Here is a 20,548-nt window from a genome sequence, read left to right on the forward strand (position 1 = left end):
GGACTGAAGTGATGAATGAAAACTATACCTGAAATATTGTGTGCTATTTAAATAAAAGACATTTCTATAGACGGTCTTCTCTTTCAGGAGGGTGAAGGCAGGCCCACACTCGTCTAGCGTCCCTCAGAGCCTTGATGAAAACCCCCGCGGGCATTTGAAACAGTCAGGTTGCTATCTCTCCTTGCATGAAGCACTCATATCAAAGCAAAGTAAAACACAGCAAAGGCTCTGCTGTGGAGTCAAGAAGGATCTACAATTATTTTGATGGATTTCTCCCCAACCCCTAAAAAGTAATGGCCTCAAGTTCAAGTAGTTCTTAGGTTGATGGATTGTGAGACAGGTCAAAGGTCAGCAGGGGAACTGTTGAGCCTTGTTCTGCGAAAACTGTCAAAAATCCTCAATAAACAACAAAATCATTAGGCTGCAAATAGCCTAGAACAGGCTTTTTGCACTGACTGAAACATTCAATCTGTAAGCAAATAAAACAGCTTAGAACACCTCTTTCTGACCTCAACTTTGAGTGGGGTGTGACTTGAAATTAATCAGAGACCACTTCCACCCACACGCAACAGGATGTGCAAAAAAAGATGAACAGCGCACACAAACAAGACGTGGGCTGTCATCCAGCTAAAAACAGAAGCAAGGCTTTTCCAGAGGAGCTGCCTCTATCAATAAGTTGGTTCTGCTGAGGACCAGAAGGAAGTTTAGTTCACACAGGCTGTGATGACGGTGAGGGCCGGGGGAAGGGCCGGATGGGGGAGGGTAAAGAGGGTATGGGTGGCTAGAGACGTGCTGGCTGCCATGTGGACCCATCTCAGATTCCAAACATAGCGCCACATTCCCCATCCCTCCTAATGCCCCCAAAGCAGAGCCCGCTGGCGCTTTCAGGAACTGTACAGATAAGAAGAAATTCTCCTTTTTCACAAAAGTAACAATGTCCTTTATCACCCATAAAAATATTCTGTATCCGTTCTGTTACGGTCTAACACCAAAATATGTGCTCTCTGAGTAATTTGTGGGGTTGGCAAGTGGCACGTTTGCTATTGCTAGCAGCAGATTAGCTATTGTTCTGTGTGTTGTCAAATGTGCTGCTACACTAATGAACTGAGGAGTTTTAGAACATGCTTTTATTCAGAATGGGCAACTGTGCACAACTATTACCAAGCAGACTCTTGAAAAGAGCTCAGCATCATTAGAAATACTGCTGTCAACATACTGGCTATGACTGCCCATTAGCTTCCATAAGGTGGTTGCTTGTCTTTCTCGAGTCCACAAAAAACAACAACAACAACAACAACAACAACAACAACAACAAAAGACAACAACCCCAAATCACAGCATCAATAACACAAGAAAATGGAACAAAAGCCAAATCCAAAAATCTGAAAAACACACGGCAATCCAACCACATCTTCTTTACTCTCACCCCTATGGAAACGGTTTAAATTCTGTGATCTAGAGAGTAATGTGAACTTCATGCAGCGATAGCCCTCCTGTAGCCTGAATGTGCTGATGCCATTCACTGTTGTGTCTGACTTGATGCCAATAACAGAGTGATGGTGACAAGACTCCTCCGGAAACAAACCCAGTCAGAAACAGACAGCGTGATCTTGGAAAACGAGGCCTGTCCTGGCTCGGCTTCCCTTAATTTCAGGCCTGTCTCTCCAACTGTGTCCTGCCAGTCTAAACACACTCTCTTGAAATATGTCCAGCACCTACGTATTGTTTGCAGAGAGTGTGAAATATCATCATGGCATGCTAACTACATCAGCACAGGATTCTAGCGCCGTACAAAGACATGAAACAGATTGACAAGCTTGTGGCAAAAACACTTGGGATAACACTTGTGTAGAACCACCTTCTGCCCCTCCCTGCATCTGCAGCCTCAAGCTTTAGAGTGTCATGCCAGGAGGTTTAGTGTAGGAGGCTGTGGATGGGTGTCAAAAAGGTTAGGGGTTGAGCTGTGGCAGGAATGGGCTGTTTGACACCTACACCCTCACTGTCTTCTTACAACATCTCAAATTCCTGACCTTGACCCCCTATAATACTGTCGCATATACAAGGTATAAAGTATCCAGATCTGCTCTAACCTTGTACTTGACACAGCACAGCCAACCAAGTCCCTCATGACCAAACACCATTTTAACAACAGCATATTAACATTTTTCCTTTCAATGCACTTGTAGCAACATGTACAAGCATATTGACAAAACATGCACGGTCACATTCTCAAATCTGTTGACCCCTGACATTTCATGCCCACCGTGCGTTTGTGTGTGTTATTATTTCTGGACTATTGACCCCTGACAGTTCATGCCAAGTTTGTGTGTGCGACAGCTCAAGAGTGATAAATGTGCACCCTGAAGTGTGAACAGCAGCAGCATGGCGGCCTCCACACACAAACCCTGCCCTCCACCTTCATACATGCCTGCGCTTCAGGTTATAGAGCCGCGGAGGAAACAAAGATCTCAAAAAGAGGCCCGATTGCGTGACCCGTTGCCAGTTATTCTCGTTGCTGAGCCCGCCACGTGGATCTCTTCAATTCTAATCTCTTTGTGTTGATCAAACGAAGTGTACTGTAAAACGGACTGGTTAGGAATTTCTCACAGCCTTCTATAAGGAGCGTCTGCAAAAACTGCTCTGCTATTTCATAATCCACGCATTTGATATTCTAACGTTATTGCATTGCCTTTATAACAGGTAATGCATGCTATGATGAGAAGATGAGATGTGCAAACTCAGCACATAGCTGATCTAAATCCAAGGGTGGAACTCACAAATTAGATTCACTCTTCTCACTGGAACTGGAGGTTGTTTTATAACTTTTGTGACAGGTGAGAACAACTACAAATTCCCTGATAGCTGCATGTGCATGTTTTTATTCTACTGTTGATTCTATGTGGATGTGGAGGCTGCAAAGTCAAGTCTACAGAAATGAGTAAAATGTCTTTAAAGTTACAGCCCTTTTATTTGACTATAATATTCTAGCACTCCTTTCATTCATGTTAAATAATATATCTAATTTTATCTAACGTCAAACAGGAAGGAGGTGCAGGCTAGCAATCTTAGAAGGTGCAGTCAAGAAGCAGATATTAAATATCCTAATCCCAAATTCCACCTAAAGGGCACCGTATAGCCAAGACAACTAAATCTGCAGTGAGATCAGAATCCTGACAGGTAGAAGCCATCTGAGCGAGCTCTGAGAGGTTGATGTGAGATCAGAGGAATGCAATTCAGAGGGGAGAGGAGGCATCGCCTTCTGTTGGAGTGGATCAGCCCCGCCAGACAGAGCGCACTGGAGCAGCTGTCCTCCACTTTGTAACAATGCAGTGTACAACTGTTTGTCTGTGTGCAACAGGTGGGAGGGGGAAGGGGAGAGGGCTAGTCCAGTGTATTTTTCTCTGTCTCCATGACAGAATTAGTTATATGGTAACAAAGAAAGGCTGGCCAGAAGTCACAAGAGAACTGTAGGTGTAACAGAAAACATACAGTATAATCAAGTTTCTACTTGTTAGCGATCTTCACATTGTAAAAGCATGAGGTGCAGCTGCTCAAGAATTGTCTGTCCGCTTTTCTGCATTGAGCACTTTATGTTTGCCTATTTATGTAATGACATTATTAAAACTATTACATCACGCCAGAAAAAAAAACACTTCTTTACTCAAACATCTTGAAATTTCAGGATAGCATATAATGATTCAAGACTGCAAACTTAATATAGTATGTGTGGGATATTATTGTGATATTGCAGTATTATACTGATGCAGTATCCCCTTCCACCTCTGTCAATGACCTTAATTGAAAGCATGCATGTGGGTAGACTACTGTTCTGTGGGTCTCCACTCCTGTTCTCTAACACATCCCATTGCATCAATGCCTACGTCAACAAACCCGTGACCGCCGATTAGCATTTCCATGTATGAATTTACGACAAAGGCCTTGAAAGGGTGAAAAGATCCCACATTAACCCCCATAAGCTTTTCCACATCAAGCGCTCCAGATTTAGGAGGAACCGCAGTCCAACAGTCACCCGTGATGCATTCGATAAGCCAGACTGCTATACCGCTAACTAGCATGAGGCGGCTGTTAGTGGGGTAGTGAATATCAGCTGGGTTGGCTAGGCGCCTCAGGCAGCCTGGCTAAAGACGGGCACTTACATCACCTCCATCGTCACCACAGCATTAGGGGCACGTATAACTGCCAATCTTGTCACTAGGGTCGGACTGAGCCAGCTGCATTGTGTGAACAAATTTTTATCGCCGAGAATATACAACAAGATCAAATAGATTTGCAAGTCGAATCTATTCTTTGTACTAGAAGAAGATTCAAATTGCATGACACCTGAGATTATGGCCTCCATTTGCTACACACCTGTTGCATGATTTGGAGAGATGCAGCCATGCCCAGTGTATCATACACGCATGCAAGCGCCATGCTTGTATCTGAATGTCTGCTCCATAAGAGGGCAAATGTCAAGGGAAAATGGAATGTTTTCAGTCTGAGACTTGTGTGTTTGTGTGAGTGTTTTCTGTTCAAGTACTTTCTCACCACCAAATTACACCACCTCTCCATTTCTAGCCATTTATCAAGTGAAAAGAGAGGACCAGGCCACTTTCAGGGCGGCTTAGAAAGAACCAAACCATTGTGAGAGTCTGAGAGCACAGAAAGGATGTCACACAATACCGCCTAGAAGGATTCTAACACAAAAGGGGGCGACGGCTGCAAATAAAACATTCAAACCAACTTCAGTGGGAGGTGGACCCCTGAGAGAGTGGATTAGGTTCCAAGGGAATGTCTCTAAAATTGAGTTCTTGGTAGCTTTGTCTCTTGACGATTGCAGAGCTGTGAGCAGTGCCAAAGCCACTGCACTAACCTGAACCAGATCCCTCCTGTCCCCCATCTTTACCTTATTCATATCCCCTCTTACAAAGTGAAAAGCATATATACCTAATGTCATAGCCTGCTGAGCAAATAACCTTTAAATCACAGATTTTAAAAAAAGACAGATCTGTAATTTAAAGCCACAAAACCATCACACAAAGCCTCATCATCAACACAATATCCACCTATCACCCACAGAAATAACCCACTGCCTTAACATTAACATAAAAATACCAGTCAAGTTCCTTGAACATCAATCCAGAAACTAATCAAATCTTAATTTAAACCATGAATGTCCGATGTTCATTCATTGCAGGACACCAACCAATCCAAAGCAGCTCATCAGTTGGGAGACGGACAGCAGTAAGCCCTGGTATGCTCGCCTCACATGGTCTCCTCTGGGCTCACTCAGGCAGATAAGCTATGTGGTCAGGGCTCCTAAAATACATTCCCCAGAAAAAAGGAGTGACTGGCAGTCTGATACGTGGTGTAAATGTTTACTAGAACAATGGCTTGCCTACTGTGTCCTGTAAATAGTTTAACAAGGGCAAAAGTCCCTGGAAAAGTAGGCGGTATATTGGTGGGAACAAATGTAGAATACATTTATTATGGACAAGGAATGCTTTACTTGTACTTGACGGTCAAAAGATAACATAGTGAACATCAATTAAGATATGATCCTATGATTCTCACAAAATGGCAAATTCATTAGCTAATTTAATTTAATTTAGCTAATTATTCTGAAGGTAAAAAAGCCATTAATGCCTAACATAATCTTGATCTACACAGAAGCCAACTGAAGATCACTGAGGTCATTTCCTGATTCAAGGTAGGATTTGTCATGGGTCAATGGTCACAAGCCAAGAAGCCACAAAAACAGGGAGCAGCTAGCCTGCTCACATTGGCCTGTCTGAGATACAGGGCTCATCCAGGGGAGATTTCTGAGCCGGGGGCCATTTAGAGAGCGCTCATGTCACTAGAAGCTGTCAGTCTTTGGGCTAGTTAATGAAGGTAGCACTGAGATTTGAAGATAGATAGAAAACAAGGCTGAGTCTACAGCCCTGCTGGCAGCTCTGTGAGGCTGCACAGCAGGGCTAAGAGAGAGCATCAGCATGCTAACATGCTCTGAATTACTACATACATGCTGGTGTTTAGCAGGGATACTGTTGACCATGTTCACAAAAAAAAGTAGTGGTTGATGGGAATGTCGTTAGTTTTCATTCATTAACTTAAGCATTGCACAATAAAACTTTTGTCAGGGGATCACTAAAGACATTGCACTTTATCCTGAGGGGGGTATGAATGTCGGGCTGACATTGCCATCTCGAGAGCCACGCTGCTAGCACGGTAAAAACTTAGCAGACCCTGCTTCAAACAATAACCTTCACAGAAAGACCGGAAAACTGCTCTGTCAAAAAGGCCTCCCTCTTTGAACCTCGCCGTTTTAACATAAACATCCACTGTGCCATTATCTAAAATATCTACTAAGAGCTATACAGATAACAGCAGAACAGCCACCTGGGTTGGTCTTGAAAGAAAACCACAAAACTCATTCAGCTGGGTCCAGCCCACATTTTTCATTGAACACATTATTTATCCTTCGGATTTAAAAAAAATAATAATCTACAAAGCGATCAAAGCTTCACATGGAACAGTCAAACAACTTGACAGCTCTAGCCCTGTCTTCGATTATGCATGAGAGTTATTTGTAGGGTGGAGAACAGCTATAAAGCACTCTGGTAGGTAAGTAAACCACTCAAGTAAACTCAACAAGACACCGAAAGAAAACCTCCTTCCAAGCCCAAATCATAATCTATATATAAGATATTGTATTCATATTCTGTGGGTCTTTCTCTCAATTTCGGCTTTTTTCTTCCATTTATAGACGAGTGCTTGCTGCTCTATTGTCTATTGTCAGTAAACAAGAACGCTGAGTTTGTTGATTTGATGCACCAGAGGTTAGCCAACTGATAAAGTGCTTATTAGTGAATAACAAATCTGCTCCCCACATGCCAGGCTTTGTCTCACAGAGTCAGTTTTTCTGCTCTTTATGCAGACTCTTTACAGAATATTAGAAGATTTAAGTTCTGCAACAACTGCTGGTCTTAGAATGCAATGGTGGCAGGTGAGCATTGTTTACTCTCTTGGTGTTTGCTTCAGATGCCAGAAAAAAAGAAAAATGTGCGTGACAGGTGTGCGCCTGGTTGAGGTGGCGGTGTTGTGGTGAGGGAGGGCAGGGATTGTGTTGTTGGTAGTCACCATCACAGATCTAGCCATGCTCTTTTTAGCACACCATAATACAATAATGCTACTTTCCCCGCTCCCAAATAAACTGAGCATTACCACGTATTACAGTCAGACATCCCTAAGGGGCCTGCATGTGCCCATCCTCTTGTAAGTGCGGACTATATTTAGCCATGCGGGATCTTTGCTCAGCTCAGTCCGTCTAAAAACAGAGATAGAAAAGCCAACACCCATTGTCTGACACAGTGCCCAGTCGGGGCCAAATATGCAACACGTGTGAAGAGGAGCTCTTTTGTTGCTCTCTTTTTGAAGACTACTCCAAAACTGGTCAAAACCCTCCTCACACAAGAGGTCCACCTGCACTCCAATCTGATTTTCAGATCCTTCTGATCCCTAATCCCAAAACAGAATTCCTCTCTTTCCTCACAGTGGATAAGTGAGCATGAGGTGCAGTTTTGTGGGCCGCGAGCCAAACTCCTGCCAGAGACACGGGTCATGATGGAAGCATATTCACTGGCCAAGGGGGGCGCGAATCTGATTCCTGGCAGGCATCCAACTGCAGCACATTATTCACATGATCACTGCTGCCTGAGGTGATGAAGCTCAAAATGAAAATATCATCATGCAACACCTTTGAAAGATTTTGTGAATGAAACATGAAGAGTCAAACAGTTTTCTTCTTAGCATGTGCAAAGCAATTGAGCACCAGGAAAACGCCACTCTGAAAAAGAATATGGACCAAAAATATTCCCAGTTTCACACCAGCGAAGCTGCTCTTCCACCTCACACAAATGACAGAACTCATCTCATGGCAGCAGAGCAACCACCAAGGCATGAAACACTTTCCTTCTCTTCCCTCTGCAGCATCCAGGTGTTACATTTCACTGTCACCACAATGTAATCATTGGTCAAACTGCAGGTAGCAGCAGGTAAACAGCTGTTCACAGCAGAATAAGGTATGATAATCTCACCTGCCCAAGGTCCAGGGTAACATTCACCTCGTTGTAGCCCAGTCCCCTGGAGAGAGGAGGACTCTGCCACCACCGCTCTGTCCCGTCGATGGCGTTGGACACCGGGTGGGCTTTGTTTGGGTCAATGGAGTTGCAGTAGTCACAGAACTGACCCTAAACGGAGTCAGATTGTTGGCATTCAGACACATGCACACCCAAATAATTGCACTTAACTACATGTGGGTTTTATAATAGAGGCAAGCACTGGCAAATGCCTAACCTAATGCAAAAATTTTAATATGCAACCACAAGTGACTCTTAAGTTCAGAGGAAAAAGTATTTGCATGTGCACATCAAAGTGCTGTTCTTACACTAATGCAGAGCATTTCAGAAGAACTCCTGGGGGGGTTGAAAGGGCATTTCCTTAAGAAAACTCAACTACAATGGTGTTTAACTATTTCAGGCAGTTGTTCAACTTGGTCTTGGCGGGCAGAGCTGTCAGAGCTTTTACTAAAACACATTTATATTCAAGAAAAGAAAAAAAAAACAGAAATAAACTTTCTGACAGCAGCAATATAACTTACTGTTCGCTATGTATCGGACTGCAGTGTAAATTCAGATTTCAGTGCCTGCATATTGTTGCTATTGACGTTTTACGCACGGACCGAAAGTTAAAGTAAGATCCCATCCAGCTTTCCTTACCTGTATGTTTTGAGTAAGAACTCCGGTCGGTCCTCCGACAAGTTTACAGTATAAGTCATATTTCGGTGCCTCAGCCTCATCCTGACCGCAGGTTGCTGTGGCAGAGATTCTAGACCCCTCAGCGAGGTTGAAATACGGAGGACTCAAACTAAAACCTGTCAAGCCGTTAAAAGTGTCTTGTCCGTCTGCGTGCCTGAAAATTGCAATCGAAAACGTAAGAAAAGCAGCGAGAAGATGAGCTCCTCTCATCTCACTCGCCATGTTCCACATTAGAGATCCCAGTAGATGCTGAGAGCAACCCGCAGCGTGCAGGTCTTGTCATCTATAGATCTCCATAAAATGCGCCTAATGGGCTGCCCGAGTAACGCGCGGGGCTCCTTCAGCACACGTCCGCGACTGACAGCAACAAAGCTTTGAGCTGCTCCTCTTTCCGCCACATGTTTCCACACCAACAACGCCAGCTCTCTGCGGTGTGTGTCCTCACCAAACTGTGCGCCACCCTGGAGCTGTCAGACTGTCGACGGTCTGAGCTCGACGCTAATCCACAGAGTGGGGCCAAAGGTCTCCTGTCACATTACACTGAGTTTCCCAGCAGCACGTCTGGTGTCCGTATTTTCTTTTTACTCTTATGAAAACCTCTTACATGCAAGTTTAAAATAACCAGGAAACTGTAGACTATATGTCTAAAAGCGTATTGTATGCGCATACTTATTATTTGCAGAAATCTTAAATTCATCGACAAGGAACCAGGGAGGAGAATGTTGTTGGTTGTCATTTAAAACGGACACTGTGATACAGTGAGATGAGAATTTCTAAGGCAATATGCACTGCCTGACTCTTACGCATGAGTGAAATGCAAAACAAATCACAGAATAGGTATCAATAGCCATGTTAGATATGTTTTGATTATGAATTGGAATAAAACAGTGTAACAACATGGTGAATATGGCAGCTGGTGAAACAATAAAACTTCTATGTATATACTTTATCATCAGTATGTTCATTGCTACATAATATCTTATTAGTAGTAGTAATAGTAGTATAAGTATTATAAATATATTGGGTCACTTTTTTTTTTTTTTTTGTAACTTTCATATGAAAGTATAGTGTTCCCTCTTATAACAGGGTCTTGGAGCCCCCACACCTGCAGAGTGCTCCATCAGTGGGTTTCCAGCTTCCTGACATCACGGGTAATCTTACGGTGATCTTGGGGCGACCTCTAGTGGAGCGCGCGCTCATTACACGAGTCGTCAGTGTGGTGGAGTTCAGTGTCGCGCACGCGCGCATAACTAAAGTCCCATGTTTTTCCGTGTCACTTGGCCTCCTGTAATAAGAGCCACCAGACTGAGTTACAAGTAAAAGGACTCTTTTCTGTCTTATTTCATGCATCGTGCCGTTGTTGTCTACCGCCTCAGAAAGGATCCACACTGAGCGCTCATACTTATTCTATCTGGGGCATTAAAACAATGGCTCAGCAACCTGTCCTTTAAACTTGTACGACAACAATTAAGCGTCGTGACTCACTGGCAGGAGGGTTTGTGTATAAGCATCGCTGTCATTCCTTTGACTGGGCAGGCTGTTTTCTCCGCGGCTTGTCAGCGCTGAGGGAGCGATAAGCAAACAGGAACTTGTCGTGTAAACGAAACAAAGCTGACAGGGATCGCAGGTCGACTCTGTTGGCTTGTTTATTCTCACAGGACTCCGCATGGAGCCGACGAATCTACAGGTAGGATGAATAATAATCTGTAAGTCTGCAAGCTTCTCGTTTGTCTGTGGAGTGAAACAAGTTTGGCAGCTCACATGAGCGAGTGCCTGTGTGCAGGCTGACTGGTTTCGTTTTAGACTAACGCTTTATAAAGGTCCTGTGTGCTTCATTAAAATGTTTCCAGTGTTACTTTGTACTTTGAATGCACGACCTTTTGTGTTAGCATCAAGAGCTGACTGAACTCCATCACTGACCAGAAATAGTGATTCACAGAGTCCACACGTTCAATGACAGCGTGTGACACGATTCATTCACTGTTAATTAAAAGTTTTAAGCTCAAAATGTGACCAGTGGTATATTCTGTGTGTGATCTGAGCGCTTTAGATCATATTTTCGTATCCAAGATAGCAATTGCACATAGCCTAAAGGTGATTATTGATCAGATGGACCCTCCCTCTTACATATAATTGCATAAAAAGCACCGGTGTAATTTCTAACACTAACAAAACTTCATTACATTTTTGTAAAGCTGCTCTGGGGCCCTGATGTTGGCCATGTGGCTCACTGGCATGAATTACTGGTACACTGTGCCATAATTAATGTCATTAATTACACATGTACTTTTCTTGCAAAAACAAGACAAAACACCCGCTGTGAACATGGTCTGTTATTACACAATAAATTACTAAAATGATTGGATTACTAAAAGTGGAATTAATAAATTTTCTGGTGATCAACTACTCAGTGGGTCAATTTCTCATTTCAGCACTGGCTCCGGAGCATTTTTAGAAATTATTATGATTAATTTATAACTGCCATTACTATAATAACAACACTGAACAAAATTACTTTTCTTTTGGCTGAAGTAAATTTATGCTGTTCATGGGACTCTGAGACGACGTGAACTCACTCAGTTTTAGGTTCTTGTACAGACTCTGTCATGTGGTGATTTTAGGAGAAGCATAAGGTATTACAGTGTCTGAAACATTAATTAATTTCTCACTCTTTCAGAAAGCCATTGCTGTGGCACAGAAGGCCTCACAGGAGGACCAGGAGGGAAACTATGAGGAGGCCATCCGCTCGTACCAACATGCTGTCAAGTATTTTCTGCACATTTTAAAACGTGCGTCACCATGGCTGGAAAGAAAATGCATCTAATGTCAGGCTAAAACACCACACCTACAATATCTGAGACCTTTCATGTCATCCTAACAGTCTGCACATAGCCTGATGGACCAATTAACATCTACAAGTGAAATTGCTTACTTTGTTTGTTTGTTTGTTTGTTTGTTTGTTTGTTTGTACCAATTTTAAGTTATGCCATCCTTATCATTTCTTAGGTAGTTTATAAAATATTCAGAATGGTATTAAATCAATGTTTTCCTTCCCATCAGGTGAACCCCAGGGTAAAGATGGCAACCAGAAGATCAGAGATAAATGTAAACTGTATCTGGACAGAGTGGAAGAACTACAGGAGTACCTAGTGAATAAAGAGGTTGCTACAGAAATTAAATACATATTAGTTTTAAAAATATGGATATTATTTGTGGGCTGCACGGTGGCGCAGCAGGTAGTGCGCGTGCCTCACAGCAAGAAGGTTGCCGGTTCAATCCCCGGGCGGGGCCTTTCTGTGCGAAGTTTGCATGTTCTTCCCGTGCATGCGTGGGTTCTCTCCGGGTACGCCGGCTTCCTCCCACAGACCAAAAACATGCTCATTAGGTTAATTGGTGACTCTAAATTGTCCGTAGGTGTGAGTGAGTGTTTGTCCTTGCATGTGGCCCTGCAATCGGCTGGCGACCGGTTCAGGGTGTACCCCGCCTCTCGCCCATTGTAGCTGGGATAGGCTCCAGCCCCCCGCAACCCCGAAAGGGATAGGCGGTATAGATAATGGATGGATGGATGGATGGATATTATTTGTCTATCACAGTAATGTCACCAGTTCACAGCAGTGTGGATGTGCTGCAGCAGGAGTGGACTTAATTTAGACTTCATTTAAGAATCAATTAAAGTGACTGAAAGATAATTCATGTAAACATGCTCAATGTGAGAACAAGGGGGTTAGTTCCTTCATAGTCTGGTAATGTTTTATTTTTTAAGCCCAGAATAAGACATGGGGAATAAATTTGACACAAACAGGAAGCAAATGATCTCTAATCCGCTCCGTTTTAAAATAGTTCTATTTTTGGGTCTAACCAATCATTGTAATTGTAAAAACACAGGAAGATCCTCTGAACTCCACAGAGGCTACGTCTTGACGTCATTACATTCCGTGCACGCGAGTATCGACTTTTAATGCGGAAGTTCCCTCTTCGGTCTTCGGGAGTGATAGAAGAAACGAAAACAAGCCTCCTAAAAACCTGGATTTTCGAGTTAAAAGTCGACTTGTAAGGTTAAATTGCAAAGCGGTGTGTTTAAAAGTTGTTTACTCACGGCGGTGTTACATTCGTTTCGATTAGTGGACAAGTGATCAGCCCTTATGGCTACCAACAATAATTTACAGGTAAGTTGAGGACCAACCCAGAGCTGGCTAAAACGGACAACTAAACAAGCCTAAAAAGTTGATTACCTTAAGGACTAAGCTGAAGAAGTAGAGTAATTGATGATAATCGAAACGTTTGCCCTTGTTGTGTTGGATGTTGTTCGATATAAACGCTTCCAACGGTGTAAAATGCAGTTACGTTTTTTGACATTAGCTGCTAATTAGCATGCTAAGCTAACCCAGGCAAGAGTTCGGCAGTTAACTTGTGATCAACAAAAGACCACCAAAGGTGCCATTGTGGCCTATTTGTAACATAAAGGCAGGTGTTATCCGTTGTTACAGTGCATGCAGATGTAGCAATTGCGGTGAAATTTCATCGTGATCTTGTATTATTGACGAACAAGTCAGCTAATGGGATTAACGTAGCTAGCTAACTAGTTTTATTTGGCCTTTGAAAAGACATCCGCTTCAAATAGATAGCGAAGCTGTCATCGTTACATCCTCTACAGAATGTGTTAAAAGTGCAAATTGTGTTATAGTTACTATTTAAAGCTACGGTAACCAAAAGGAAGTGAAAGTGCGATCAAATTCAGGTTCAGGCAATCCTGCCTCAGTATGCGTCTTGCCACCACATAAGACAGGTGTAGTATCCAATCTGATCTTTACATTTAGTATATTACGGTAAGTATTATAGGAAGGTTGCCTGCGACTCACAAGTTCACTTAAGTATTTGTCACTTTTATTTAATTAATTTCATAACCTTCTGTGGTTACATTTGTTTTGTTGTTTGTGACTATTGGCAGATATGTGTTGGTATTTTATGTCGAAGATGTTATTAACCTCACACATTTTCTTCATTCTAGTACCAACAAGCACCAGCATAACCAACATTGTCCTGTGTGTCTGTCATTCTAGAAAGCCATTGATCTTGCCAGCAAGGCAGCTCAGGAGGATAAAGCTCAGAACTATGAGGAGGCTCTGCGTCTGTACCAATCTGCTGTTCAGTACTTCCTTCATGTGGTGAAATGTAAGGCATAAAACAGCATATTACTATTAAGTGTGCAGTGGTCACAGTCTGATAGTCATAGCTGTTTGTCACATTGTCACAACAGGACCACGATCTGATAAAAATCCTTCTTGATATAGCTGTAGATTGTTACAGCTTCATATCTCTCACAATGACATGTAAGATATTTCGCACACCATCATAGCAGTGGTGAGGGCGAGAACATTGAAATGACAATAGGCAGATGTGATTTTGTGTGTGTGTATTCTTTATATAACTGAGTATATTAAAGCACACTGCTGAATTGCTAAGAGGAAGGAGGATGATATCTCTTTTGGGAACAAATACTCAAGTCTGAAATCATTTTCTGTGCCCCTTTTCTGTACTGTTGTATTTGTTTTTTGTGATAATGTTGTTGGGCTGCCTTCTTGGCCAGGTCACTCTTGGAAAAGAGACTTTAATCTCAATGAGGCTTTTACCTGGTTTAATAAAGGATATATATACTTTTTCCTGACAGATGAAGCCCAGGGTGACAAAGCCAGACAGAGCATCCGGGCAAAATGTGCCGAATACTTGGACAGAGCAGAAAAGTTGAAGGAGTACCTAAAGAAAAAAGAGAAAGCTCCTCCTGCGAAGCCCGTCAAAGAGTCACAGTCTGATGACAAAGGGTATGTTTATGGATGAGGCAGTTAGTAAATTTACTCGTGTTGCCATTCAGACCTAAATGGGAAATCAGTGTTCTTTTTGATAGACAAAATTATACATATGTATTTATTATATAATTATGTTTCCAGGAATGAGAGTGATGAAGGTGATGATCCAGAGAAAAAGAAGTTCCAGAATCAACTCTCAGGTTTGTAACCTTTGGGGGACTATTAACTATTCACATGTATTCACTTAATCTGTACTGAGTTGTCATACTAATTGTTGATTTCTTGTGAATTTCTTACATACAGTCTGTCATAATTAAGGTATTTATTTAGACTCCTCGGTAATGTGGTGTTATTTTTTTCCAGGTGCAATTGTTATGGAGAAACCAAACATCAAATGGAGCGATGTGGCTGGTTTAGCAGGAGCCAAGGAGGCACTGAAAGAAGCTGTTATTCTTCCAATCAAATTCCCTCACCTTTTCACAGGTATTTAATTTAATACGAAGGCTACCTCATTACCTTGCTTGTAAATGGTAGAAGAAAATATCTATGTTGAATGCAACAGGTATGTAAGAGTGAAGTTGATGGTTCTTGGTGACATTAATATAGACAAAAGCACCATTTTGCTTGACTGACAGGTAAGAGAACTCCATGGAGAGGGATCTTGCTCTTTGGACCGCCAGGTACAGGAAAGTCCTATCTGGCCAAAGCTGTTGCCACAGAGGCAAACAACTCAACTTTCTTCTCCATCTCTTCATCTGACCTTGTCTCCAAATGGCTGGGAGAGAGTGAAAAGTAAGTCATTTTAACAGCAACCCACAAAAGCCTGGGTTACGCATTAAAAATATACTGCAGCCAGCAGCATGTTCCTATTTCATTTCTTAAAATCCCACCTTTTGCTTCCCAGGTTGGTGAAGAATCTTTTTAGCCTTGCAAGGGAGCACAAGCCTTCTATCATCTTCATTGATGAGATCGACTCCCTGTGTGGCTCAAGAAGTGAGAACGAGAGTGAGGCTGCCCGCCGTATTAAGACAGAGTTCCTGGTTCAGATGCAGGGTAAGTCTGATGAGCTAAAACAATTGTTTGTAATTACTGAATGTTGAGATAAATGAAATGTATTGTCCCAGTACTGCATGTTAAATGGTCCCCATATTTACTGTTAAACTGTTTAAAAATCTTAGATAGCAGTGTTTTTTTTTTTTTCCGTAATATTCAATATTCTGAACAAGTTAACAGCCTGTGGGATCTAAAATTGCAGCTCAAGTAGAAAACAGCTGTTTATGCACTAAGTGATAAGCCCTTTTAGATTCAGCCTCTTTCTGCTTCCTAAATTTTCACTTGACTCATTATAGTTGCATAGCATGACAAATGTATCGCCATATAAACTCCAGCTGTGCACAGGAGACAATTATAGCTGCAGTGGCCAGGTGACTAGAAGGTACTTCTAGGCAACGCTAAAATATTTGCGCTGTTGGGTTCAGTGGCTTTCAGATTAATCGATTGCGTGTGCAGTGCTCTAAACAGAATCAAGCTTTACAACATGCTGATTGTGGTCACACCCATAAACAGATGTCATAGCAGATATGCTCTTTGATGGGTGAGGCTAAAGCACCTGTTGTGACATCACTGATTGAGGTGTGGCTGGAGTTGCACCATGATTATTAGGTGAAAACCCACCAACAGCAGTGACCTTAAAAGGAAATTCTAACCACTTTCTTCAACTATTGTAGCTAAAATTAATCATTAGTCTGCATCAAGTGAATAGTGTATATAATAAAGTTACACTTCATATGTTATCCAGCCATAATGGAATTCATATGAGATGGACCCAAAGTCATGAAACATTGTAAAATATAATGTAGTCCATTATCCAGTAGTAGAGCATCCAGTAGCCATGCAATAAATGATATGTTAGTGAAGGTTGCTTTTCTATGATCAATATTGTTTTCTTTTTTTCTCATTTGTTATTGTTATATGTGTCTTATCATATTTAATTTTTATTTGTATCTTATTTTAGTTGCATGTTTTAACGACATGTTTAATTACTAGTTATTTCATTTATTCATTTTATTTTATTCTATGTTTATGTCTTAGTCGCTTGGTTTTTAGCTGCAGCGTTTCCTCATGGGGGCCCCCCACACTGGGAGCTGCTTTTGGTCTACTGATGGGGGCGCTGCCGAGAGGATGGCTCTGGCCTGGATGGCTGGAGGCTTCTGTACCTTGGTGTGGGGCCTCCTGTCTGCCTGGGCCGGGGTGGTCTCAGGTGGTGATCCCTAGTCATGGGCCGGGGGCCCTCTCAGTGTGGATGGCCCCCAAAGGTGGCTTATTCCTTGCCTTGTCCGTATGGGTGTGTGTGCGGGTGCGGGTGTGTGTACGTGCATGTCTGTGAGTGTGTGTCTCTATATGTCTCTATGTCTTTATGGGGGCGGGAGGCCTGGGTTTTCTTTTTTGTTGTTTTTAGCCACTGTGGGGCACTTTGTGTTGCTTTTAAGTATGAAACGTGACATATAAATAAAGTTTGATTTGATTTGATATGTGTTACATGTTCAGCAGCTTTAGTCCTTCTATGTGCATACTCAGTTGAGGGTTGGTACGACATCCTATCTTGTGTTAGGATCGGGGCTGCTGTCCTGTAATGTAACGTATGGTTCCAGATCTAAAGAAAGCTGGAGGGATGATCATATGTCAGTGAAAGCACCAGAGTATCATTGTTTAAATGTTGAGTATTTAGGTGTGCATATTTACCCTGACTTTTTTGTTTCGCAGGTGTGGGGAATGACAACGAGGGAGTGCTGGTACTCGGGGCAACAAACATCCCATGGACCCTAGACTCAGCCATCAGGAGACGGTAATTGTTATTTCTTGGTGAAAGTTGTTAGTAATTGTGTTGTCGTTCACATGTGCTAACTGTTCACCCATGATACTTACACAGATTTGAGAAGAGGATCTACATCCCACTGCCTGAGGAGCACGCTCGCACCTTCATGTTCAAGCTCCATCTGGGCTCAACCCCCAACAGTCTTTCCGAGTCTGACTTTGTCACTCTGGGCAAGAAGACAGATGGATACTCAGGAGCAGATATAAGTATCATTGTCAGAGACGCTCTGATGCAGCCTGTTCGAAAGGTCCAGTCAGCAACCCACTTCAAACGGGTACGTCTTTTAAAATATCCGTTTCTGTTTGATGCATTAGTGTCACATGATGAAGTAATTGACTAATTTGTATCCTCTCTTATGTTTTTATTTAAATAAGGTACGAGGTCCATCAAGAACTGACCCCAACAGTCTTGTAGATGACCTTTTGACTCCTTGCTCACCTGGCGATCCCAACGCGATTGAAATGACATGGATGGAGGTTCCTGGGGAGAAGCTACTGGAGCCTGTAGTGTGCATGGTAAGGAAGTAAAATATTAGATAGCATTATAAATCCCCTCACTTTAACATCAGGCTACTATAACACTGTTTTTGTTTTTTTGTCTTTTTTCACAATATGTTTATTGTCAATTTTTATGAACCAAAACAGTCAGTAACATGAACGCACATTCATCCCACATACACACACTGACCCACACCATCTGACCATACCAAAACTAGATGACAAGTAGACAAAATAAATTAAATTAACAAAGTGTTGATTTCCACAGTTTCATTTTAGTAAAAGGTCCATATTCATACCCCTGATGATAGCCATGTATCTTTCCCTTCGGATATATTCCAAGTACACATAGTTTAACATTCAGAGGGATCTTGACATTAAACATCTCTGATAAACACTTAATAACATTCTTCCAAAACATTTGAATTTTTGGGCATTCCCAGAGACAATGAAGTAAACTTCCTTTCTCATCTAAGCATTTCGAGCAAACATCTGGTATACTGGCAGACATATTTTGCAGTTTGACAGGAGTTATGTACATTCTCATTAACCACGTGTACGGAAGTACTTTATACCTTGTATTTATTGTCAGGTTTTGTGCCTTCAGACATGCATCACTCCAAACAGCCTCAGCAATACCATCTTTTAACACTGTTTTTGTTTGTTTCCTTTCTCTTTTCAGTCTGACATGTTGAGGTCTCAGGCCCACACAAAGCCAACAGTCAATGAACAAGATCTGGACAAACTGAAAAAATTCACAGAGGACTTTGGACAGGAAGGCTAGATGGGATGATTGAGCCAAGCCAAACCAAAGCAAAGGAATCACGATTGTCTCTCTTCACTGTCCTTGTCACGATTTTCTCTCTCTGTCTCATCGTAATCATTCATCAGGCCTCATGGTTTGTCATAAATGGGTAAGGTTACTGCTCAGTTTTGCCAATCTGACAACCACACAAAGGGTGGAAGACTTAGTTTTGTTTGATATTCACCATTGTCCAAAGAAGATTAAAGACTTCCCAACTGCAGCTCAGCTGACAAGGAATAGGGAATTTCAAAGGTTGTTTGATTTATGCACTAAAGATTAAAGGTATTAATGAGCAGAATACCCACCTGACTTAAGGAAACTAATGGCAGACAGAGACCGCAGTTATTGCAAAGGAGGCTATTGAAGTTAAGATAATTTATTTTAAGGCAGAACTAGCTCATGTGTCCTTATTTTCCAGCCAGAATACATCTCACTAGACTACTAAATACCCCCATATCTATTTTTATTGGAAAAACAAGCATTTTATAGCGTATACTGTACTTTGTGGAATGTCTAAAATTGGGCTAAATGAGTGAAATGGGATATATGTCAGTTGTCTCAAGGTGGTGGATGTTTAGAGTTTTGAGACAGAGATACTCAGGATGAGAGCTGTATTAGGCCCTGTGGACATTTGGATTGTTTATCCAGTTACCTAACGAATGGCAAAATGTATGAGTTTACTCATTTGTCTTTTGAATTAAATGCTACCATTAGGATGGATCACCAGTGGTGCCAGACCAGCGTTCTTTTACAATTTTTTGAGGACTCAATAGCTTTGAATTGCTTTGTCACTCAGCTCGCAAAAAAAAAAAAACATGGTTTGTTTTTGCAATCTACTGTACATATTTTCCATTACTATCCACAGGCTTTGCTGATTATCCTTAATACATATGGCAAAAAAAACTAAGCCTTATTCTAAGATAAAGTCTCATCATGAGTTTTGATAAAACAAGACTGAGGCGTTGAAGTTCGGATACTGATGGCTCTAATGGAGAGATCATATTCTTGTATACTTTACTACATAGGAATGCATCTCCGAGCATGAACTTTGTGCAGCCATAAGTGGCAGCGTGCACCATGTGCCTTCTAGAAAAGCAGCAAGATTCTTTGGTTATTGGTTTATTTTTAAATTGGTCATACTGCATATACCCAGAGCTTTGTCACTACAACTAAGAAGTGTATAATACTTGCACATTTCATTTAAGCTCTTTTAGAGATTGTGTACAACTGTATTCTTTTGCTCCTACGGTGTGAAAACTGTCTCTTTTGAGTTATGATGGGGAACATCTCTTATTTTTCTGTAAATGTCTATACATATAGCCAACTCTTGCGCCTTTTCTATTTGAAGAGGTCACTCATGCATAAGATTTTCTGTTTTTTCATTTCTATAATGTAAATAAAAGTTATAGCTACGTCAAGAAAAGTTGTTTACTTTTGTGAAGTAAATTAACGAGTTGTTATAAAGATTTACAATAGAAATGTAGGTTAAAAAAATGAAATAAAGATAACACAAATTAAAATAGCTAGCGTTTACTGTCTCTTAACACTCAACATACCTGGTGGGTGGGTGGATGTGAAGCTTAGCTTGTGTCTCGCTAACCGAAAACGGATACGTCGAACGAGGAAGCGGAGCATTGCATTGTGGGAGTTGTCGTTACTGCATACACATGAAGCGTTGGGATCCAGAGAAACGGTTTCAGCTTGAGAACTACAAGTACCAAGCGCAACCGTCTGGCGTACGTTTACAGTGC

General features: G+C 41.8%; 2 protein-coding genes across 3 annotated transcripts in view; one reads left to right on the plus strand and one right to left on the minus strand.

Moving 5' to 3' along the window:
* The window catches only part of LOC139338860 (laminin subunit alpha-3-like), a 52,910-nt gene extending 43,735 nt beyond the window's left edge, over positions 1–9,175 (minus strand). Inside the window, exons 1-2 of the mRNA XM_070974150.1 lie at positions 8,778–9,175; positions 8,097–8,249 (exon numbers count right to left, since the gene is read on the minus strand). Coding sequence (XP_070830251.1) covers positions 8,097–8,249; positions 8,778–9,047 — 423 coding nt within the window. The 5' untranslated portion in view covers positions 9,048–9,175. The remainder of the gene's footprint in view (positions 1–8,096; positions 8,250–8,777) is intronic.
* Positions 9,176–10,047: 872 nt separating this feature from the next.
* On the plus strand, positions 10,048–20,284 carry vps4b (vacuolar protein sorting 4 homolog B). Of its 2 annotated transcripts, XM_070974600.1 has the most exons (13): positions 10,048–10,503; positions 11,494–11,605; positions 11,877–11,977; positions 13,877–13,988; positions 14,485–14,635; positions 14,762–14,820; positions 14,984–15,103; positions 15,256–15,412; positions 15,525–15,673; positions 17,384–17,465; positions 17,550–17,769; positions 17,870–18,010; positions 18,675–20,284. In XM_070974600.1, the coding sequence occupies exons 1-13, from the start codon at positions 10,483–10,485 to the stop codon at positions 18,774–18,776; spliced, it is 1,527 nt and encodes a 508-aa protein (XP_070830701.1). In that variant the 5' UTR covers positions 10,048–10,482; the 3' UTR covers positions 18,777–20,284. The 2 variants fall into 2 exon arrangements, with proteins under 2 accessions (XP_070830701.1, XP_070830702.1); XM_070974601.1 differs by lacking the exons at positions 10,048–10,503; positions 11,494–11,605; positions 11,877–11,977 and adding an exon at positions 12,745–12,982.
* The last annotated feature ends 264 nt before the right edge of the window (positions 20,285–20,548 follow it).

The sequence above is a fragment of the Chaetodon trifascialis genome, chromosome 11 (assembly GCF_039877785.1).
Source record: "Chaetodon trifascialis isolate fChaTrf1 chromosome 11, fChaTrf1.hap1, whole genome shotgun sequence".
NCBI lineage: Eukaryota > Metazoa > Chordata > Actinopteri > Chaetodontiformes > Chaetodontidae > Chaetodon > Chaetodon trifascialis.